We start from the raw sequence: 23,028 nt of genomic DNA, 5'->3' as shown, positions 1-23,028 counted from the left end.
AAGACAACACTTCGAGGAAAGCACGGGCATAGATTTAGGCCACAACAGCACGGGCATAGATTTAGCATCTCCTCCCTCCAACTCAACAAGCCCCAGAAATGTTGATACAATTGTCTGCTTGATGTCACTAAAGTACCTTATCACAACCCCCAGGTACTTAGAAACACTTACTTCTGTGGAGTCATCGAGGAGGAGGCTGAAACCCTGGTCACCCACATCTGCGACCAACTTTTTCAGAAAGTATAGTGCTAGAACACCAGTAATCATTTCTGTGCACTTTGTCCTGTGCATGTTGAAGTGGGTAGCAGCAGTGGAGTCTGAGAAAGCAGCTCTACATGCTTCTCCAATGTGATCACATGCCAGCATGGAAGTGTTCAGTGATAGCTAATGTCATGGTGGCCTCAGCCTTTTTTGCAGAGTAATTTTTTTAACCATAAATGGCAGTTTGTTTTGGGTGGAACTGTTATAAGGCTTTGCCTTTAGTTGAGTATGTTTTTGAGTTGTCGTGTGTTTTTTTTTTTTACATACAAGTTTGGCGTAGAAATCAGCCTTACAATACAGGCAGTATGCAGGCAGTATGTTTGTGTATCATCTCCAATAAACGGCTTCAACCAGCCTTTGAATTCAGGGTTTGATTCCCACTCCTTTCTGTATTTTTGAGTGTACAGTTTAGACTGAGACATGATGAGCTAGACAGCTACATGTTTAGAATATGTCACAGAGAGACACACACATAGTAGACAAGGTAAGTGACTGAGGCTGTGTGAGTCAAGTGCAGTGATTTATTTTAGACAAAGAACATTTTACATTTACATCAGCCAGCACCGGCTTCCCGCATGCGCGATTCATTTGCAGTCTGGACGTGGAGGGGTGAACATCTCCTGCTCTAACTGCAGCTGGGAGGGACTGCTATGCGAGGACTGGGCCACCTGTGAGTGCTTTGGGACAAGGGTGGGGCCCACGGCAGCACTCGCTGCTCGTTGAGAAGAGTAAGAACGATGCGTGTGTAACAGTATAACTTTAGACTGTCCCCGGGCGCGAACCAGGGACCCTCTGCACACATCAACAACAGTCACCCACGAAGCATCGTTACCCATCGCTCCATAAAAGCCGCAGCCCTTGCAGAGCAAGGGGAAATACTACTTCAAGGGCTCAGAGCAAGTGACGTCACCGATTGAAACACTATTTAGCGCACACCGCTAACTAAGCTAGCCGTTTCACATCCGTTACACGTGCTTTCACGTCAGTCTTCAAAAGTCTCCAACAACAGCAGAAAAAGTCACTAGATTTGTGGCTAGTCGATTTCTTTGAAAATGTGTCGCTAGAGGGGTCTAAATACTTGCTAAATATAGCGACTAGGTCGCTAAATTGGCAACACTGAATAGAACTAGAATTTCCCGCATCCTCCTACGAGGTCAAATAGAGCCAATTGTGCGCCGCGCTATGGGACTCCCAATCACGGCCGGTTGTGATACAGCCTGGAATTGAACCAGGGTCTATAGTGACGCCTCTAGCACTGAGATGCAGAGCTTTAGATCGTTGCGCCACTCGGGAGTCCCATAGGGGTTTCCTTGTTAAAAAGAGAACTCCACCCAAAAACTGTATTTTGGCATTTGTTTCATTAGTCCATTGTTGACAAGCAAAGCATGTTGGGACTCAACAATGGACTAATTACGCATACCAAAATAGGTTTGGGTGGAATGATCCTTTAATGTTCAGACCTAGCTTCACAACTCCCCCTTGCTTCATCCAATGATTTGTGTGCAATGTAATTTAACCAAGTCATGATTAAGGGCTAACAGGGCCCCATGAACAATCTACCGGTTTTTGGCCAACCATTTGTTTTCTGCCACTAGTTTCACTCTATTAATCATTATTTTTGTGTATTAAAGTTACACAGTGCACATGTTTAAGATAAGATCTATATTTATATGATACGTAATGGGTTAAAGCGTACTGTAGTTTAAGCGGTGAAATGGTTATTCTGTCTGTTCAAGTTCTATTTGGTCTCTGTTCAGGCAGGCGGTATGTCAACCTGGGCTGTTTCCCAAAAGCATCGTAGCCCTAAAATAATCTTTTGTCCATTTGGTTTCTATAGAATTAAGATAAGTGCTACGATGCTTTTGGCAAACCCAGCCTAGAGCTGCATTCAAATGCCCCAATTATCAGTGGGTAATGTAGCCTAGCTAAAAAGAGAAGTGCTCCCCAGTTTATTTACTGCGTTAGGCAGGTTAACACCACCATAGTAGTGTGTGATTATATGAATGCATTACCTTAAGGTATATGTGCATTGTGGTGGGTGATTGTTCCTGTCTCTGTGTTAGTTTGCACCAGATAGTCACTTTGGTTTTTATTTTTTCCTTGTTTTGGAAGAGAAGAGAACGTGAGCCGGGTGCGCCATTCTCCTTGCGGAGATGGTGCAAAATCCATCAACACGGTCGGTCCCTGTGATTGGGCTGGCCAACACGATTCGGTTTGCTTGGAAGGAAAAGGATTTGGAGCCTTTAGGACGGGAAACCTTTGGAAGGACAATCTTGATGGGGATTCTAAAGCTGACTGTGAAGGACGTGTTTTGCTTCCAAGGAAACTCGTTGGAGGGAGCATACGACGTGGCACTAAATACAGAGGAGAAACATGATGATATCCTGAGAAGGGCAAGAGCAGTGGGAGGTGAGAGGCCGATGAGCCACTGTGAAATAACAAGCCTGGCGAGGAACAACTTTAGGGTTGTAACTGTCAACATTTACAACCCATACGTTAAGGACGAAGAGGTGAGGGCCTTTCTGGGGAGATACATGGATAACATCTCCTTAGCAAGGCACCTCAAAGACTCCCTTGGGTTTTGGAATGGGAGGAGAGGCTTCCAGGCCCTACTCAGGGAGGACCCAAAGGGACATGGTGGCTACCTCCATCCTCCTACTATGTTCTCCCTAGGGGCTGACAGGGGGACGTTGTTTTATGCACGTCAGCCCCCATTTTGCAGGCGCTGTATGGCCTACGGCCACATCTTCGCCTCGTGCAGCACAAGAAAATGCAGATTTTGTGGATCTGGGGAGCACGAGGCAAAGGATTGTGACAAGCCTAAGGCGTGCCACGGGTGTGGCTCGTCAGCACACCTGTGGCGAGGGTGCCCGGCTCGTCAGAGGTCATACGCGTCTGCGGCTGGGGGGGCAGGAGCGGGTGATGGGGGAAGAAGAGGAGGGGAAGGAAGCACGCCTCATGACCAGAGTACAGGTCCAGAGGGGAAGGCCGCAAGGAAGGAGGAGGAGCAAGAAGTGGCAGATGGAAGAGAGAAGGAAACGGAAGGCACGGGAGTAGGAGAACCAGGAAAAGCGGTGGAAGAAGGCAACCGAGTGGAGGAGCATGAGAGAGAAGAAAGCGAGGGAGGAGTGGTGGAGAAGGAGACGGTGGAAGAGCAAGTGGAGTGGGGGGAAAGTGCCCTGGTGGAAGAGATGAGGGGTATGGTGGAGGAGCTGGCGGGGGGGGGGGGGTATCTCTCCACTGCCGCCATCACCAAAGAAGAGAGTGAAGAGGAGGGTGCGATTGGCCGACAGTGAGAGAGAGGGGATGGCCAAGAGAGCGATGGGGGTGGGAGAAACCTCTGGGTTGCTGCTGGTTTCCCCAGACCCTCAACCTCTGTTGGGTGGGGACACACCTAACAAGACCCAGGACTGGGTACAGGAGGAGTTGGGGAGTTTTTTGTTTGGGGACTCAGCCTCCCCTATTTTTTTCCAAACCAGCTGCAGCGCTGGGGAGGAGTGTGGAAGTAGACCCAGGGTGCAGGGCACCCCGGAGCCAAACACTATTCCTGCATCCTGGGTTGGCGAGATGGAGGAAGAGACGTCGGGAGTACGGATGGTGTTATCACTGGTAGATATGGAGCAGGGGAGCATCGGGTGAGTTTCCTGTTTTTGTTTTTTTCTGTCTGGGTTTAGTATTTGAGTGTATTACATGTTTTTATTTTATTCTTTCATGGGGTCTAATTGTACTTTTGTTAGTTTAAATGTAAGGGGTTTAAGGGATTTTGTTAAGAGGAGGTGGTTTTTAGTTATTTGGAGGGTGTGGGGTTTGATTTTTGTTTTTTTACAGGAGGTTCACCTGAGGAATGGAGGGGATGTTAGTAGGTTTAAGAAGGAGTGGGACAAGGGGGAGTCGGTTTGGGGTATTGAGGGGGTGCACTCATCGGGGGTAGGGATTTTGTGTGGGCACAGGGAGGTAAAAGTGGAGGGTTCTTTTGTGGTGATGCAGGGGGGTTATAGGGGTGGATGTTACGATAAGGGATTGTAAATTTAGATTAGTGGTGGTGTATGGGCCACAGGTGGTGGCAGACAGGAGGGAGATGGTGGACTGTCTGGCGCCCCTGTGTGTCACAAATAGGAAATTAGTGATAGGGGGGGATTTTAATACAGATTTAGGAATAGGGGGGGATAGCAGTGCAGGCGCCATCACCGGGCTAATGGCTTGACATGGTCTGGTTGATGGTGGCCTGCACACTACTCCGAAAATGGCCGGTCCTACATGGCACAACTCCAGGGGGGTTGCGCGGAGGCTCTACTATATTTTTGTACCCAGGTCTTTGGGTAAGTTGTCTGGGCGGCTGTTGCCTGTTTTCTTTTTGGATCACGACGGGGTGCTCCTGCAGGTGGGGTCGCCAGTCTGCCTCTTTGGTAGGGGGTACTGGAAGTTAGATCGGGATGTGCTGGAGGAGCAGGCTTTTGTTGACGGGTTTTTTGGTTTCTTTTGGAGGCTTGAAGGCCTCCGGTCCATGTGCGAGGGGGTGTTAAAGTGGTGGGAATTAGTTAAGGTGAGGATTAGGGCTTTTATAATAGGGTATTGCAAGAGGAAAAAAAGGGAGGAGAGGAGGGAGGTGGATCGTATCCAAAGGTTAATTGAACTCGAGTACGAGGCAGGCAACCTCGGCGGGTCGTTTGACTGGGAGAGATCTGCAACCCTAAAGGCGCAGCTCAGGGAGTTGCAGGAGCGGAAGGCTCGAGCTTTCCTTGAGCGTGCATATAGTGGCTTTCTAGAACACAATGAGACTTGTTCTGCTATGTTCTTTAAGTCGGTTAGGGCCAGACAGAGTAGGAAGGTAATGCATGGCGTTAGGGAAGAAAATGGTAGTATAGTTAGAGAACCAGAGGATATGGTCAGGGTGACAACTGTGAAATGTGTTTTTAGAACACTTGTCCAGGCGGTTGCCGGAGGACATTAGAGAAGTGATGGAGGCCCAGATCTCACTAGAAGAGGTTGAGAGCGCTCTTAGGAGGATGGGAAAAGGGAAGGTGCCTGGGATGGATGGGCTGCCGGCTGAGTTTTATCTCAAGTTTTGGGGTATACTTGGACCAATGGTCCTCGAAGTCTTGAAGGCCATCCTTGAGACGGGGGTCCCGGGGGGATCAATGGCTGTTGGTGTGCTGTCACTTTTATATAAGAAGGGGGAAGAGTAACAGACCTTGGCAACTGGAGGCCGTTGACCATGCTGTGTGTAGATTACAAGCTACTTGCAAAGGTTTTAGCAGACCGGTTTCGCACAGCCCTTCCCTACGTCGTCCATGAGGATCAGACGTGCGGGGTAGAGGGCCGCTCTATTAGATGGAACCTACAGTTAATCAGGGACTCCATCGCTTGGGTTGAAGATAGAGGACTGCCTTTAATGGTAGCAGCGCTAGATCAGGCGAAAGCCTTTGATCGTGTGAATAGATCCTTTTTATTCAGAGTGTTAGGTCGATTAGGATTTGGGGAGAAGTTCATAGGATGGATTCGTACATTATATGTCGGAGTGGGGTGCCAAGTTAGTGTAAATAGTCACTTGGGTGACGTTTTTGACCTCTCGTCTGGGGTCAGGCAGGGGTGCCCACTCTCGGCTCTCCTCTTCGTTCTGTACATGGAGCCTCTGGGTGCCCATTAGGGCAGACACAGGGGTGGAAGGCTTGTTGATCCCTGGAAGTGGTGGGCTGTGTGTTAAGATGACGCAGTACGCCGACGACACTTCCTTGCTGCTGTGCAAGGACTCGTGCCTGACAAGGTCCATTGCCATCTTTGGGGATTTCACCCGAGCGTCGGGAGCGGTTCTGACCCATGCTAAGTCTTCCGTCAAGTTTTTGACGGAAGATGGAGCGGTAGAACGGATGTGCCCGGGGGGTTATCTCTCTGTGAGGGGGCCCTGAGGATTCTCGGGGTCCATTTTGAGACCTCCGGCTCAGCGACGCTAAACTGGAACATGTGTATCGCAGTGGTACAGAGGAAGCTAGCAATGTGGAAGGCTAGGTATTTGTCTTTTATGGGCAAAGTCCTGGTCCTAAAGGTGGATGTGTTGCCGTCTCTTTTGTATTTGGCGTACATCTACCCATTGCCGGGCTTGTCTGAGGAGGCCTCTAGTGAGGCTTGTGTTTCAGTTCATGTGGAGTGGCAGGTGCGAGTGTTCATGCTCTGTCCCATTGGGGAGGGAGGTAGGGGGGTACCACATTTCCCCCTCAAGCTGGACGCAATTTTTGTTTCTTTCTTGTTAACGGAGCTTGCTCATCCAGTGATACACCCGTCCGGTTACCACCTGTGGGTGTTCTTCTCGTATCAGGCGAGAAGCGTAATGGTGTGGTCTAACACGGGTCAAGGCAGGGAGTCCGGTGCCTGTAGTGGGCATCTTGGAAGTGGTCTGGGAGGGAGTGCAGGCGTGGGGTCTGGACAACAGGCTCAAGGACCTGAATTGGTTGAGCCTCCATAAGTGCTTGCTGGTACGTTCCATCATGTACCGGTATAGTTTGGTGCAATCCCCCACCTGTCCAAGATCCTCTTGTGGCAGGGAGGAGACTGTTGGGACTGTGCCTTTTGGGACTGTCCCTTTTTGCCGGAGTAGTATGGGCTAGGGCACGGGTGTTGTTAGGTTTGGTAAGGGGGGATTTTGTATTGACGTGGGCCAGGTTAGAGAGAGGTGTAGGGAGAGCGAGAGGGACGGATAGGGACAGGTTTCTGCTCTGGCTTCTCATGAGTCTCTTTAAACGGGGGCTGTGGGAAGCCAAGCAGAACATGGTGAAGACAGGGAGAGATTGGGGGGTGGAAGGGATAGTGAGGAGGGTGGAAGGAGATTTGAGGGGGAGGATGAAGAGGGAGGAGAGGAAGTGGGGGCAGCATCCTGCTCGGGAGAGGTGGAAGGGGGGGTTTAGGGCTGGGTGTCATTTAGATTTGTAAGGGGATAGATTAGGGACGGGGAGATAGGGAAAGGTAGTTTGTAGGGTGACGGGAGGGAAGATGCTCCCCTGAGGTTTTGTTTGGGGTTTTTGTTTAGTTAAATTAAAATACCATTATTGGAGTATGTATGAAAATTATGAGTTGTAAAGAATGAATGGTATTGAAGGTAATACATTATTTTTTATTTTAAAAAAATATATAAAAAAATATGGGCATTGTATGCATATATTTCCAACTGGCAGTTGTTGATAGACCTTCAAGGTGAGGCTAACAACCTACCTCACTCGCGCGGTTGTCTCCTAGCACGTAGGCCCTGCGGTTTTGCGCAGACGCAATTGCTTCCCTTTTCGATGTCCCTCTGAATCTGTTCCTTAGCATACGACACCGCTAGCCACTGATTCTCACCGGTCGGCAAGATGTTCAGAGCCGCTGTTCGACTTTCAACCTCTGGGGTACGGAGTTTAGCGCGGATACGACCATGTTACTCGGGTAAGACTGACGGCAAAGCCTATTAAATGGTCTATTTATTCAATTTGTCTATTTATTCAATTGTTTGCCTTTTGTGTTAGCCAGTTGTCCATCGCAAATAGCCATAAAGCTAGCTAACGTTAGTCGTAAATTGTATGTAACGTTAAGGGAGTCTCACACAACTCGACAGTTTACACTATTAGGCTAATTCAATGCATTGCGGTAAGTATATTAAGTCACAAACTGTTAAATTGTGTATTGCGGTTCTACACACAGATGGTATTCGCTGTATGTAGCTAGCTTAAAGCTAAGTCAATGGGACTGTTTGCTTCAGGGTGACATTGATTTTCAGTTGATCTAAAGTAACATTTATTGGTGCCCTTAGTGTAGTGTCATCACGTTCATAAATTTGTCATATCCAGTGTAAATCTATAGATTCCATGAGACCGCTAGTAAACTTTAGCATGTGTCCTTGTGATGACCCACGCTTCAGTTTTTCGAGGGAATCACAAGTGCACAACAATGCGCAGCAATTCTAGACCTTGCGGTCAAACCAGTGTATGGTCATGTCCTACACCATCGCATGCTCTTGAGATCTGTACACTCAGTTATGGCTAGATTTGTGCTGTGAAAATAAACTGAGTGTCTTGTCATTGACCTCCTGGCCCAGTTAACCAGATTGCTGTAAATATACATTCCTTCCCTGCAAGCTAAGGGGATATTGCAATTATGCATTTATATGTCAACGGTCAGTTTCCCCTAGAATAGATCTTAGTGTAGTACACAGGCAAAGTACTCAAAACATACTGGGCTGCAAAAATCTTATTTGAAATCAGCTGGTAGTGAGATGACATGTCTGACAGAAGGTGTAGGTTATGGCTCACCTGCTTTGTCATGAGAATGGAAGGGTGTGCATTTTTTTCCCCAGTCAAGCATCTACAAATAGTCCTTGACCTATAGAAAATAAACTAATTCTAGATTATATGTTGCAGCTCCTTTGGCCTCCCGATGCTACTCCCATGCCAAGGTGGAGACCGATGAGGAGTTCGATGCCCGTTGGGTCACTTATTTCAGCAAGCCAGACATTGATGCCTGGGAGCTGAAGAAAGGTGATCTTCTAAAGATTATTGAAAATAAGTTTGCACTTTTGCCGACCGGTCTGTCCTTTTTTTTTCAGTCCTTGAGTTGGAGACTAACTGATAGCCGGATAAAAAAAGAAAAGGTTAACAGTATGCTTGAATCCCATTCCACATCCCATAGGCATGAACACATTAATTGGCTACGACCTGGTACCTGAACCCAAAATCCTCGACTCAGCTCTTCGTGCTTGCCGAAGGTTGAATGACTTGGCCAGTGCCATCCGCATCCTCGAGGCAGTCAAGGTGAGCTACACAGCTTCCCCTACTGACTTCTAGTGAAGTCATATCTCAATAAAATAAACTATGTATTTTACAGTGCAGTCGGGAAGTGTTCAGACCCTTGACTTTTCCCACATTGTAATGTTGGCCTTATTCTAAAATTGATTCAAATATTTCCCCCCTCAATCTACACACAATAATGACAAAGCGAAAACAGGTTTAAACGTTTCTGCAAATGTACTAATAAAACATACCTATTCAGACCCTTTGCTATGAGACTTGAAATTGAGCTCATGTTTCCTTCCAATGATCATCCTTGATGTTTCTATAACTTGATTGGAGTCCACCTGTGGTAAATTCAATTGATTGGACATGATTTGGAAAAGCACACACACCGGCCTATGTAAGGTCCCATAGTTGACAGTGCATGTCAAACCAAGCCATGAGGTCGAAGGAATTGTACTTGGCTTCGGGACAAGTCTTTGAATGTCCTTGTACACACACACACACACACACACACACACACACACACACACACACACACACACACACACACACACAGGGTATAGGTTCCTCTGAAATATGCATACTATTGACTTTTAGGGTTTGGGCTATTTCTTGTATTTGGTGGAAGCAGACTTTAATCTTCACATGAGCCACCTTGCAGTACAAAAAGAACAGTCAAACTCCTTAATTAGTAGGTGTACCAATTCCTCACCCTTTCAACGTAGCCAACTAACCCTAACCCTTTTATTTAACTAGACTAGCTGGAAGGCTCACAGCATAATCTATTTTTATGCTATACTGAACGCAACATTTAACGAGTTACAGTTCATATAAGGAAATTAGACCCTAATCTATGGATTTCACATGACTCTGCATGGGCACAATATGGGTGGGCATAGGCCCAGCAAATCAGACTTATTTTATTTTTTCATGCAAAAGGGCTTTATTACAGACAGAAATACTCATCAGGTGGCTGGTCTCAGACAATCCCACAGGTGAAGAAGCTAGATATGCAGGTCCTGGGCTGACGTGGTTACGTGGTTGTGAGGCCAGTTGGACGTACTGCCAAACTCTCTGAAATTATGTTGGAGGCAGCTTATGGTAGAAAAATTAACATTTGAAAATAAGAGAGGCGCACACTCTAGGAGCTCAGATGCAAAAATGTAATTACCAACGTTTCGACAGTCTTCTTCAGGGTATACAGTGGGGCAATAAAAGTATTTAGTCAGCCACCAATTGTGCAAGTTCTCTCACTTAAAAAGATGAGGCCTGTAATTTCAGAGGTACACTTCAACTATGACAGACAAAATGAGAAAAAAAAATTGAGTGGAGTGGCTTTGTAAGAAGCATTAAGGTCCTGGAGTGGTCTAGCCAGTCTCCAGATCTCAACCCCATAAAATCTTTGGAGGGAGTTGAAAGTCCGTGTTGCCCAGCAACAGCCCCAAAACATCACTGCTCTAGAGGAGATCTGCATGGAGGAATGGGCCAAAATACCAGCAACAGTGTGTGAAGACTTACAGAAAATGTTTGACCTCTTATACCCTTTGTTGGCAATGACAAAGTATTGAGAAACTTTTATTGACCAAATACTTATTTTCCACCATAATTTGCAAATAAATTCATTAAAAATCCTACAATGTGATTTTCTTTTCTCATTTTGTCTGTCATAGTTGAAGTGTATCTATGATAAATTACAGGCCTCATCCTTTTAAGTGGGAGAACTTGCACAATTGGTGGCTGACTAAATACTTTTTTGCCCCACTGTATATAGAGAAATTAACATGACATTTTCTGGCAACAGCTCTGGTTGACATTCCTGCATTCAACATGCCAATATCATGCTCCCTCAACTTGACAGTGGCATTGTGTTGTGACAAAACTGCACATTTGAGTGGCCCTTTGTCCCCAGCACAGGGTGCACCTGTGTAACGATCATGCTATTTAATCAGTTTCTTGATATGCCACAACTGTCCGGTGGATGGATTATCTTGGCAAAGGAGAAATGCTCACTAACAAAATGTAAACATTTGAGAAGAATACACTTTGTGCATATGGAACATTTTTGGGATCTTATTTCAGCTCGTGGGACCAACACTTCACATAGTGTTTATTGTTGTTCTGTATATTAGTATTTTAGGAAATGTATAGAATGGTACACAATATTCAACCTGTATGCCTTTTTTGTAATATTCCCTATGGTGAACTTCATCATCCTCTCTCTGTAACAGGACAAATCTGGCCCCCACAAAGATATCTACCCATACCTGATTCAAGAACTGCAGCCCACTCTGATTGAGCTGGGTATCTCCACACCTGAGGATCTGGGCATGGACAAATTATAGACATCCTCTGGGTGAGTGCTTACACATTGAAAAGTGAATGCTCTGGGCCCAGTTTCTCAAAAGCATCTTAAGGCTAAGTTCATTGTTACAACCTTTGTAGGAGCATTGTTAAATCTCTGAGCCGTGTCCCAAAACCTTTGTTCCTAAAGTTGCACTTAAACGCATGTTATTTACCAACTGCCTCAGACCATTTGTAGAACAGCGAAGTGCATCGTTAAATATGTTATACAGATCCCCACTAAACATAGAATCAAGATGTTTCAGTCTGTGACCCCATAACTTCACAACGAAGTTGAATACAAATAAAGTTGTCAATGTCTCTGCAAATATTAAACAAGCAAAGGATGATGACTGCATTAAAAGACAAATAGTCTATCCAAAGTATAGGCTACATAGGCCTATATTTAAATTAGTTATGTTTATTCAATTGAGTTTTATTTTGTGCATTATAGGGTAAGCTGCCTCAATATTAGCAGCCATAGGTGATAATCTCTAAGAGTTTATACAGCATCAGTATTGTGGAATAATTCTAATGTTAAAGATGCAATGTGCAGAAAAATCGCTCCTCCATTTCCTGGTAGCTAAAATTCTAGTTTGCCTAATTTCAGTTGGATAAAACAGTAATTGTGTAGAGAATCATTGTACTGCTCTGAAATAACTTTTCCATATCAATGTGAAGCTGGTGTACAAAACCAAGACACTAAAACTGAACTTGAGAACTGGAAGCATAGATATAGCGCACATAACAGATCTACCGCATCTTAGGCTTGCTTTCAATGAGTGACATCTATAACCCATTTCTATGTGAACTTGGTCTGGTTGCCCAGAAAGTTACATACTGCAGCTTTAAGGTAAGATGTCAATGGAGAAAGCTGGCCTGAGAGCAGCGCTGCCTTTCTTTTGATCCGATCAGTATTGACACATGCCTCAACAACACGATAAGCGAATGTTCTCTCTGCATGGTCTTTTGGGAAACGCATGTTGCATCTTCGGGCCCTTCACAGTTCTCTTCATTTTTAAATCAACTAATTAAATGTGTCCTTTTCATTTCCCCCCAGGTCATCTGGTGGCCAACGAGATGAACCACTTCTCTTCAAGTCTCTGCCTTGTCCTGGTGTCTGTATGATGTTGATTTAATCCACTCTCCTGTTGTGTACAAAATTATGGATTTAATAAAGCAATATCTATTGACGCTGCTGTCTCAATGGTAAGCTTGATTTACTGGCGTGTAGTAACCCATTAATTCAAAAGGTGTCAATGTTCAATTTCCAAACAAACTTTTGCTCAATTAAATCAATTATGGTCTTTTCAGACCACTGACATATACAACAATCTTATGTTTACATGAACATATGGCAGACCCAAACATTTAGCTTAACTAGTAGTATGTACTTTGATGCATCTCATAACACTGCTGGGTCGAAATTGATGTAAAATGGTAGTTCAAGAAAGTTTAGGACAAAGGGATTAATTCCAACAATGGGTTTGGTCAGCATTCACTTTGATTCAATGCAGAGGGGTCTTGTAATTCTGTCAGGTTTTGCATAACCTCTCAAACCCTTCTTCCCGTAGTGTAGGGTGTTCAGCGGTTAACTTCGCCCACGGCTGGCTGTTTAACGTCAATTGATTGCTTGTGGACCGGTTTTCGAAATATGGCCCTTCTCTCATTTTAGCGAGAAATAATCTTAAAACACTAACATCAACTAGCAGATTTGCAAATGGCCATATGTTGCGTACTTCCTCCGTTAACGTTACACATGCTAGATTGCTAATTAGCACTGGTGGTCGTCTTCCTAAGTGCTGTGATACGGCCGTTTGGGGACACTAACCCTAAAGGTGTGTGGTAATTTAACATTTTGTTTTATCAAAATTCCAAAACTTTACCGCAAGCGATCCGTGTTAACGTTAAGAGCAAGCGTTGGGGCTCTTAACAAAATGGTCTCCGGGAAGAAGTTACCTTCATCAATAGGTGCTAGCCAAAATGTAATTTTGCACTAGCCCTGTTAGGTGGCCCATTTTGATGAATATTGCAATAATCAGACAGTATTACCAATATCAAATTCTATCACCAGAAATGTTACCACTGAAGTTCTCCCACCTTGTGGTTTCTGATGTCATGGGGTAGGGATGAAGGAAGGACGGTGAAAGTAGTCCAAGGCTTCTGTTGACAGGAAGCGGAAGTGGTCCTTAGACTAGCTAGCAGGAGGAAAAGACAGCCGCGATAAGACATCCTTTCATGGATGGTTGGAAATAGTCAACATGCCGGTTTTGGCGTATAAAGCGTGAACATTCCTACCAACATGAACAACATTATGGAGGAACAGGAGAGGGATACTCTCCTTGCTGCTGTGCCCGAATCCCAAGTGTTGACGCCGGTAACTATGTTTTGGCTAGCTAGCTAACCAATAACACGCAATCTGATTTCTGGCAACTCTGTTTTCAAATGACAGCCAACCTTGATACCATTCGATCAGCGTATAACGTTACTTGGCTTGTTATTTACTGTTTACTGCTAACGTTAGCTAACATGGTTAACTTAAACTTTGCTACAGATTGTACACCAGATATTGAGAACGTTATTTAAATATGTCATTTAGAAGATGCTCTTAACCATAATTGCTCTGAATAAGTGCCTTGCTCAAGGGCACATCAACATTTTCCACCTAGTCGCCTCGGACATTCGAACCAGCGACCTTTTTGTTACTGGCCCAACGTAGTTTTCCTTACTTCCACCAACAGCAGTTAGCAGTCAACATAGTGACAAATCTAATTTTTCTAATTTCAATAGCTCTTTAACCATTACTCCTAAAACTTTAATAACTGGTTCTAGCTAACCCGATGGCATAGACACACATTTGACACGCCTTTTTATTTTTTAATATATTATATTATTTTCAATAGCTCCTTGGTCATGTGACCAAGTGACTTCAAACAAGGTTCAAAATGTACACTCAGCAGACCTACACATTGCACACACTTTAGTTTGTCCATTTTCATCTCACATGTTTTTACATTAGTTTTTCAAACTTTATAATTTCAATAGCTCAATAGTAATGTGACACACTGACCGCAAACTACTTGTCCACGGACTGGCGGAGACGGGTGCCGCGAGGCATCCAGTGCGGTAATGGGACCGGTCCCGGAGAAACTGGGGGCATCCCTGGTGAGAGTTCTTTTTTTTTGTGAAGGGCAGAGTGCCTGGAATGCGTTCGCCCCGGGAGAGGGACCCAAGCCCTGGGAAGCGTTGCGGCTTCAGCGGCGTCTGGTGAGCTCTCCCTGGTCCTTGAAAATCTGGGGGCGAGGGTGTAAATTACATTTACATTTAAGTCATTTAGCAGACGCTCTTATCCAGAGCGACTTGTAAATCTCAAAGGTGGGCCCGTACCCATATCCACAGCAGGTCTCAAAGGTGAACAGCCTCTGGCATGTTATAACAATGTAGGTAAGGAAAGTTTGCAAACAATATCTGTAATTTCGGGGTAAGGATTGGCTCTTAGGGCTGGGTCGGCTGGGGTGCGAAGCGGGGCTGTGCTCGAGCCGTGGCTGGGGGAGCAGTCGCTCTGTCACCCTTTTTATTTTTATATTTTTATTCCACCTTTATTTAACCAGGTAGGCCAGTTGAGAACAAGTTCTCATTTCCAACTGCGACCTGGCCAAGATAAAGCAAAGCAGTGTGACAAAAACAACAACCCAGAGTTCCACATAAACAAACATACAGTCAATGACACAATAGAAAAATCTATGTACAGTGACTGCAAATGTAGAAGATTAGGGAGGCCCTCCTCTCGCCATCATTGGAAGTTAGTTGTGCAACTCATGGTTTCTCGTGCGTGGTCTCGCAAGGGGCTGTATGTGGGTGGTGTCCGTTGGCCGGCCGAAGGCGGACCGGTGGGGAGGTTGGGTCCGGTGGTTGGAGGTGGAAACTCTGGACACGATCTGGGACCTTCTCGCAGATCTCGCCAGCTATGGCGCTTGCTGGCCCCATACATTGTAGGTGGGGAGGTCTCCTCTACACTCACTAGACTTGAGGCGGAGACTAAACCCATTGGCCCTGCAGTGATAGGGCATTGCATGGATCTGGCTCATGCCCTACGAAGTGGGGAAAGGTATCTCCAGCTTGTCTGGGGAGGGAGGCCTACATTTGATGTGGGTAGTACCATCCACGGCCATTGATTTGCTGCGGAACAATAAAACAGATGGAAGAAGCTTAGGTTCCCACTGGTGACGGATCACTGAATGTCAACTTGATGAAATTCAAAGGAGCGTACACAAATGTCGCACTCAAATCACCCGTGGAGTGACTGTGACCCCCTCATGTCAAAGAGAGGAATATCGATGAAGCGCTGGTAAAGGTGGTCGATGGTGCCGCTAGATACTGCGAGGGTTATTTGGTTCTCGATTGGGTGTAAAAACCCTATTAAAGTCCGCAGAAGGTTAGTAGCGGCAACTGATGTCCAGTTTGTAAGATCGAAAAGCCTCTGATGATACCACCGGGTTTTACTCGAATGGATGTCATTTTGACGATATCTGACCGTAGCATGCTAGCCTTCGCGGTCGCTCTCAATCCACCTTCAGGGTGGCTGTGACCCACTCATGTCAAAGTGAGGAAATTCGATGAAGCAGGGACAAAAGCTGGGACATAATTGATATTCTCTTGAGGTAGCCAAATGCATTGTCATCTAATTAGTGACGCGCATGAATGTAGGAACGAGATTCCCACTGTCCCTACCTATTGTCTAGCAAAACCACAGTCAAGGGAACGAGCTTGGCGGAATCAGCGGGGAAAGAAGACCATGTTGAGCTTGACTCTAGTCTGGCACTGTGAAGAGACATGAGAGGTGTAGAATAAGTGGGAGGCCTTTGCCGCCGGTGAAATACCACTACTCTCGTCGTTTTTTCACTTACTTGGGGAGGCAAGCCCTGGGTGCGACCCGCTCCAGGGACAGTGGCAGGTGGGGAGTTTGACTGGGGCGGTACACCTGTCAAACGGTAACGCAGGTGAGCTTAGGGAGGGCAAAAGCTCGCTTGATCTTGATTTTCAGTATGAAAAGTTCATAGCGATGTCGCTTTTTGATCCTGCGATGTCGGCTCTTCCTATTATTGTGAAGCAGAATTCACCAAGCGTTGGATTGTTCACCCACTAATAGGGAACATGAGCAGAGTTTGGACCATTGTGAGACAGTTTAGTTTTACCCTACTGATGATATGTTGTTGAAATAGTAATCCTGCTCAATACGAGAGGAACCACAGGTTCAGACATTTGGTGTACGTGCTTTGCTGAGGAGCCAGTGATGCGAAGCTACCATCTGTGGGATTATGACTGAACGCCTCTAAGTCAGAATCCCCCCTAAACGTAACGATACCGTAGCGCCGCAGATCTTCGGTTGGCCTTGGTTAGCCTTCCTCTTTTGACAGGGGAGTAGAGCCGTTTGTCACGAGGTTGGGGTGCAGCCGGATAAGTTGCTGACCCTCTCCTGATGCGCACCGCATGTTTGTGGGGAACCTGGTGCTAAATCACTCGTAGACGACCTGATTCTGGGTCAGGGTTTCATACGTAGCAGAGCAGCTCACTTACTGCGTTCTATTGATAGTCAGCCCTCGATCCAAGCTTTTGTCGGGGCCAGAGGCCAGACATAGAGTGTGAGAGAGAACAGGCAGGTGGGTAGAAGGCATAAGACATTGACATTGGGCTCTGGATAGGTAGGGGGCTAAGTGGTGGTCGCCCATCCGCCAGGCCCGTCTTCTGGTGGGATTGTCAGTCAGGTTGGGACTCGCTGTAGAAGTCAAAAGGTCACCAGGTGCACGATGAGGCCTCCCCCAAGGCTGGGGGCACTCAGAGTCCAAGCAGGGACGGCCGGACTCGGGCTGGGGGCATCACTCAGGATGTGGAGGTTGGGTTGGGGACTTAGTCTCTGAGTGGATAAAAGCGGGCAGATTCCAAGCGTTATTATGAGCCGTCCTCCACTCAGCAGCCTCCATTGCTATATGGAAATGGCTAAATTGAAATGTTTCTTGCAGAAGAAATATGAAAAGCATAGCTATGGTAGCAATTGAAACGGAAGAGTTTCACAAAGTTAATGACATGACTGAATCCAAACAGAACACTGGTAATTTTATGATATAAACAAATATTTTGGGTGTCCTTTACTGGACAGCCCTATACAAACCGCCAGCAAACCGCCAGATGTGAACTAACCTGTATTTGATAACACTTTTTATGGTCTTGATTCGGGTGTGACCAGTTGCAGGTGATTCGTTTGAATTTTGAAAATGCTCAGTTATTAAAATGTTTTTCTCCATGAAGTAATCCAACAATGTTTATGCCACCATCTTGTCAATTAAAAACCTTCTCTCATTGAGCGACACTGGTGAGTCCCATCATGACATGCAGCACTTTGGGAAGTGTCATGATCATGATAATAATAATAATAATATATGCCATTTAGCAGACGCTTTTATCCAAAGCGACTTACAGTCATGTGTGCATACATTCTACGATAACAACATTAGACCATTAGACCATAACAACATTAGACCATAACAACATTAGACCATTAGACCATAACAGCATTAGACCATTAGATCATAACAACATTAGATCATAACAACATTAGATCATAACAACATTAGACCATTAGACCATAACAACATTAGACCATAACAACATTAGACCATAACAACATTAGACCATTAGATCATAACAACATTAGACCATTAGACCATAACAACATTAGACCATTAGACCATAACAACATTAGACAATATGATGGCACTCACCTGTGACAAACAATGTGAGAAGATTTTAAATAGACAAAATGGCGGCGTAAACATTGTTGGATTACCTCATGGGAGCAAAACATTTATTTAAAAAATTGATCATTTTCTAAATTGGTAGCAATATACTTGGCTAGTTATCTTTTTGAGTCAAATGAGAGGCTATTGGCAGGGCTAATTTGTAGTTGTGTAGCAGCATTAAGGGCAAGGCTGTTTTCTGTAGTTGTCTTCCAGGGATCCTCTATTTGTAACAGAATCCTCCATGACATTTCATACATTCCTGATTTTCACATGTCAAGGGTCCGGGCAATGGCAGCAGCTCAAGACCAAGGGCTACAGATGGGGGCAACAGACCTTTGGAGAAGAGGGGACCCTACATCATGTCCAAAGCCCCAGCCATTCACATGAAACTACGTAAGCACATCCCTGGCCCTAGATTGACACAATTCCTGTTTAAAACCTTGTGATGATTCAGTATTTCAGTGTCATAGCCTATGTTTTTATTTAAAGTGTTCTTCTGCATGTGACTGAATCCTGGCTTTAGAGAAACACCGTGAGATGGCCCGTAAAGCAATGAAGAAAAAAGGCCTTACCTCAGGGGGTCCAGTGATGCAACAGCCCAGGCAAGGAGGAAAGAGGTAAGAGCTGTATGTTTGTAGGTGTGTATCATTGGACGCCTACAAACATGGAATTTGAGGTATTCGAGCTGTTACAATTCAAGTTTCTCTTGTTCCTCTTGTAGAAGTGTGAAGTTCAACAAAGGCTATGCTGCTTTGAGTCAGCATGCTGAAGAGACACTGGTAGCATTGGATTCAGACAGGTAAATGACTACACACATATGGCGCCGAATGTTGATCTGCCAATCGTTCGGCGCGCTGGGATTTAGGGACCACACCCTGGTGGATGTCTGACAGTGTGTGCGCCTGGTCAGCAATGCACATTTTAAAAGGCAATTTTCCCACGTTTGCATAGACCACATTTATGGTAAACGCTGCATATGTTGACTCAATCGTAAATGACCTTTTAATTGGCACATTGTCCAAATCTGAGATCGGATTGAATCCCAGCCTAAGAGTTTTCCTAATGACATTATCTTGTCTTGACCTTGCAGTGATGATGAGCTAGATGTCGAGCAGTATTCCTCGGGATATTCTTCTGCTGAGGTGAGTGTGCCCAGTGTGAAAGAGTGTATACTATACTCAGACCATGCTTCTACATAGAAAGGCTTGTTCGTTGAGCAGCAGTGCTCTCTATCAGGAACAGGGTTCAGTTTTTATATAAAATAGTTCCCCTTATAGTCAACTGCACATCTATTCATATTTAAACAAGATTCAATACAAGTGTACACAATGTAAACAAGATTCAATACAAGTGTACACAATGTAAACAAGAATCTGAAATCCACCTACAATTTATATTCTCACACATTTTTCTTAACCTCCTGTCCGCATACCTTTTTTGAATTGTCATTCCACGGCTGACCTCTCTGTGCAGGTACACCCAGACCTGAGCAGGCAGCTTCTGCAGGATGGATACCGGCTGGATGAGATCCCTGACGACGAGGACCTGGACCTCATTCCCCCTAAAGCCATGGGTTCCTCAGCCTGCTGCTGCGCTGAGGCCCCGTCGTGCTCCGTGCAGTGAGGAGGGTACTTAGTGCTGTGACCTGGCTGACCCTGCAGCTCTGTGTTTAAAGACTGGACCTCTGTTACCCTGACCTTAGCCACTGTTTAAGTCAAGGAAAGGCCTCTTGTTCCCCAAACCCTACCACTGTCTAAGCATGGAACCCCCCCTAACACTTTAAACGCCTAGCCACTGTTTATGCAGTGCTCTCTACACCCTAACTAACCTTAAGCATGGACTGAAGTCATGGGGGCCTTAGCCACTGTCCAAGCGGGCTCTCTGTCACCCCAAAGGTTGACCTCTGTGTTATTTTGGATCTAGATGAAATGCTAACCATGCTGCAGCCCCTCTGAATAGACAGGTGCAGGGTGATTCATCTCTGGACATGCACTATACTCATTCACCTGATGGAGAAGGTCACTGTCTTGTTGTCCTCTTTGGCATATCTCTCCCAGGTCTATTTAAACATAGAAAATTGATATGCATACAGCAAATGTCCTAGAGCGGTTTGAACGCAAAAGTTTTTCCGCAAGCTTGACTTGCTCCAATTCACTTTCAAAGTAAGCCCTTTGAAAACAAACCTGAACATTCCCTAGCTTTAGATATATTGATTGGCATTTTTAATACATCTTCCTAAAATTCCCTGTTTCTGTTGCAAATCCTTGGTATTAATCTTGGGTCTAACCTCAAACCCTTGTCTGTGGCTGTGACACTACATGGTTTACTTGTATGTAAATTAATGCTTTAAATTATATAGGGAAACTAGCACTTACTCATGTCAGGCTGCCTTTCAATGCTTTTTCCAAAGTGTTATATGTTAAAGGGTTACAAAATGGCACTGTTTTTACTGTAATGTTACAGCAATGAGAACTGGTCAATCTTGTCCTGTGTGTTAGAGGTAACATTACATCCCATGGTGTCACTGAAGTTAACCACTACCTCCTGACAATGCTGTACACAATAACCTACTTGATCCTCTGCCTACTACATATAGTAGTTACTAGATACTCACAGGGACATGCATGCGATAGGCCATCTGAACAGACAAGTCACCTACCTGTTGTTACATTTTGATCACTCTCATGTCACTCAGCAAATTGTCAATTTACCCACCCGTATGTTAGTATTTTGGTATCTTCTGATTTTTAAAACAAGCAGTACATTGTCAGTACACTAAACATTTTGAAGAATTCTGTCTGTGTTGTCAGGCATTACAATGGGTGATTCTCATCACTCGAGCCCTTACATGTGTGGCTAAAGATAAGTGTGTTTGCTAGTTGCTGTTTATCAGTGCAAACTTAATGTGGAAGTGTGTGTCAGTCTGGCGGTGTTTACACAAGCGACCCAATTCTGATATTCTTTTCACTAATTGGTATTTTGACCAATCACATCAGCATTGAAAAAGAGCTGCGGTGGAAAGTTCTGGCATGATTGGTCCAAAGACCAATTTAGCAGAAAGAATATCAGAATTGGGCTGCCTGTTTAAACACAGCCATTGAGTGCTTGACCTGTGTGCTAGATAGATAAATATTGCACTCAACACCAACTGGTGCAGTTAGTACACTGCACTCGCCTGTACTATGCAACTAATGGGACAATCTGCTTCTGTATCCTAGTTAAAACAATATACCAAGTTTTACTGAGTGCTAAATGTTTTAAAAAAAACATTTATGTACAGGAAACTATTTTTATTTGATTATAACGATTGTTTTGCTATATTCAATATAATTAATATGCACACGTCCTGTTGTAATTTTCTTCTGGTTTGCTGGAGGGGATGTTACACCATTGAAAGTTATTTTCACAGAATTCAGAGTACTATCAATCTAATCTCTGTCAAATATTTGTTATGTAGAAGAGCTTGAATGTACAGCATTGAGGATGCAGAATATGTTTATGATGAGTATTCTGGTATATCGGAAAGACATCTTGATAAAAGCAGGTTGGTTATGTTAGACAGGGGTGTCAAACTGGGCTGTTGGTTTTTGTTTTAACCTTTCAGTTAAGACCTAGACAACCAGGCGAGGGGAGTTCATTACTAAACAGTGACCTTAATTCCACAATCAAGTACACGGGAGGAGCGAAAACCCACAGACATTACGCGCTGCGTGGAATGAGTTTGACACGTAGAATAAATAGATCGTTAACTGAACATAGAGACCACACATACAGTGGGGTCATAGTACCAGACCATTTCCATTTCCATCCATTTGGGGGCAGAATTGAGTTGTCACAATATTATTTCATGGCGAGGGAAGTAGCTAACTGGCTGTCATTACTTGCGTTACGTACATGCATCACTGTATAAATGTGTCTTTGTAGGCTATTTTATAGTTCACCGCTCAGCAGAGTAGTTTTTATCTGGGATTATAAATTGCATTAGTACTGTACCTCAATAGTTATATAATTTTAGCTTTGCATTATCAATGTTTGTCAAAAATGTAGGGCCGGCTAATTATTCAACAGGCAAGTTATCCACATGTTAAATGGAATTGTATTGAGGAAAAACGCCTGTCAGCATAACGGCCACACGCGATCTATTATGTACTATTTAATAGGCTCTAGTTTGCATGGACTGACAATGTTGCCATTCTCATAAAATTGCCATTCTCATGAGATTTGCATTACGCATAGTAACTATTCAGTCAACGCTGCGCTGGAACTCTGGAACTTGTTGCTGTCACTGGGCGGGCCCTAATGATGTTGTACGCCTAGACGGGGGGTGTAATTCAAGTGAAGGAAAATCGAGTCAAGGGAGTTACCTCAACGGCTAGTTTTTCGAGATATGAGATCGGGCCATATTTCATGTTCGTCTTTCTCTAAATAAAAAAAGAGAAGTGGAGAAAGATACAATTGAGAGTTACACAGCCAACATTCTGCCTATCTGCTGGTGGGCAAATTTAACCCCCCCCCCGTGCATGCACAATTTCTCTGTGTTTACAAGTGATTGAAACCGTGCCAGCGAAGAGGGAAAAGGATAACCTAGGAAGGAGGGATGGTGGACAATTCCGGTAGCAGCAAGGCACAAATGGTGAGTTGTTTCCCCCTGTTTGGCGCTGTGCCCTGGCTGGGTCTCGGCTGTGTCATAGCCTATAGGAGCGAGGTAACGAACATTTATTTGCAGAGCAATATAGTCTCGTGCTTTTAGCCTATCAAAAGAAACGCTTTAAAAAAAATGGAAATCCTTATTAATATTTGGTTTTGATAGTTCAGCGTACGTCATTGCCAATGTCCTGTTTTAATTACAGTTAAAAATCTTACTGCAAATAAAT

At 44.8% G+C, this 23,028-nt stretch overlaps 3 protein-coding genes across 5 annotated transcripts in view; all 3 read left to right on the top strand.

Moving 5' to 3' along the window:
- The first annotated feature begins 7,401 nt into the window (after positions 1-7,401).
- LOC124035773 (cytochrome c oxidase subunit 5A, mitochondrial-like) lies at positions 7,402-12,551 on the top strand. The gene is made up of 5 exons (XM_046349449.1): positions 7,402-7,674; positions 8,646-8,762; positions 8,914-9,035; positions 11,246-11,370; positions 12,418-12,551. Exons 1-4 carry the CDS (start codon positions 7,602-7,604, stop codon positions 11,357-11,359), a joined length of 426 nt encoding a protein of 141 aa, XP_046205405.1. The 5' UTR covers positions 7,402-7,601; the 3' UTR covers positions 11,360-11,370; positions 12,418-12,551.
- Positions 12,552-13,515: 964 nt separating this feature from the next.
- fam219b (family with sequence similarity 219 member B) lies at positions 13,516-21,499 on the top strand. The gene is made up of 6 exons (XM_046349447.1): positions 13,516-13,734; positions 18,433-18,547; positions 18,678-18,771; positions 18,876-18,953; positions 19,245-19,296; positions 19,628-21,499. The coding sequence occupies exons 1-6, from the start codon at positions 13,660-13,662 to the stop codon at positions 19,775-19,777; spliced, it is 564 nt and encodes a 187-aa protein (XP_046205403.1). The 5' UTR covers positions 13,516-13,659; the 3' UTR covers positions 19,778-21,499.
- A 156-nt stretch (positions 21,500-21,655) lies between these two features.
- The window catches only part of LOC124035771 (AT-rich interactive domain-containing protein 3B-like), a 67,850-nt gene continuing 66,477 nt past the window's right edge, over positions 21,656-23,028 (top strand). For all 3 annotated transcript variants that reach the window (XM_046349445.1, XM_046349446.1, XM_046349444.1), the window contains exon 1: positions 21,656-22,787. In XM_046349445.1, the coding sequence (XP_046205401.1) occupies positions 22,752-22,787 (36 nt within the window). In that variant the 5' untranslated portion in view covers positions 21,656-22,751. The remainder of the gene's footprint in view (positions 22,788-23,028) is intronic.

The sequence above is a fragment of the Oncorhynchus gorbuscha genome, linkage group LG05 (genome assembly GCF_021184085.1).
Source record: "Oncorhynchus gorbuscha isolate QuinsamMale2020 ecotype Even-year linkage group LG05, OgorEven_v1.0, whole genome shotgun sequence".
NCBI classification, from domain to species: Eukaryota; Metazoa; Chordata; class Actinopteri; order Salmoniformes; family Salmonidae; genus Oncorhynchus; species Oncorhynchus gorbuscha.
This window is presented reverse-complemented; position numbering and strand designations above follow the sequence as displayed.

Excerpts from the sequence above, each read along its gene's own strand:
- LOC124035773 (XM_046349449.1), top strand. The coding sequence starts at position 7,602 with ATGTTCAGAGCCGCTGTTCGACTTTCAACCTCTGGGGTACGGAGTTTA. Across the intron at positions 7,675-8,645 it reads GATACGACCATGTTACTCGG|CTCCTTTGGCCTCCCGATGC; the intron begins GTAAGACTGACG and ends TATATGTTGCAG. Across the intron at positions 9,036-11,245 it reads GCATCCTCGAGGCAGTCAAG|GACAAATCTGGCCCCCACAA; the intron begins GTGAGCTACACA and ends TCTCTGTAACAG.
- fam219b (XM_046349447.1), top strand. The coding sequence starts at position 13,660 with ATGAACAACATTATGGAGGAACAGGAGAGGGATACTCTCCTTGCTGCT. Across the intron at positions 18,548-18,677 it reads AGCCATTCACATGAAACTAC|AGAAACACCGTGAGATGGCC; the intron begins GTAAGCACATCC and ends TCCTGGCTTTAG. Across the intron at positions 18,772-18,875 it reads CCCAGGCAAGGAGGAAAGAG|AAGTGTGAAGTTCAACAAAG; the intron begins GTAAGAGCTGTA and ends TTCCTCTTGTAG.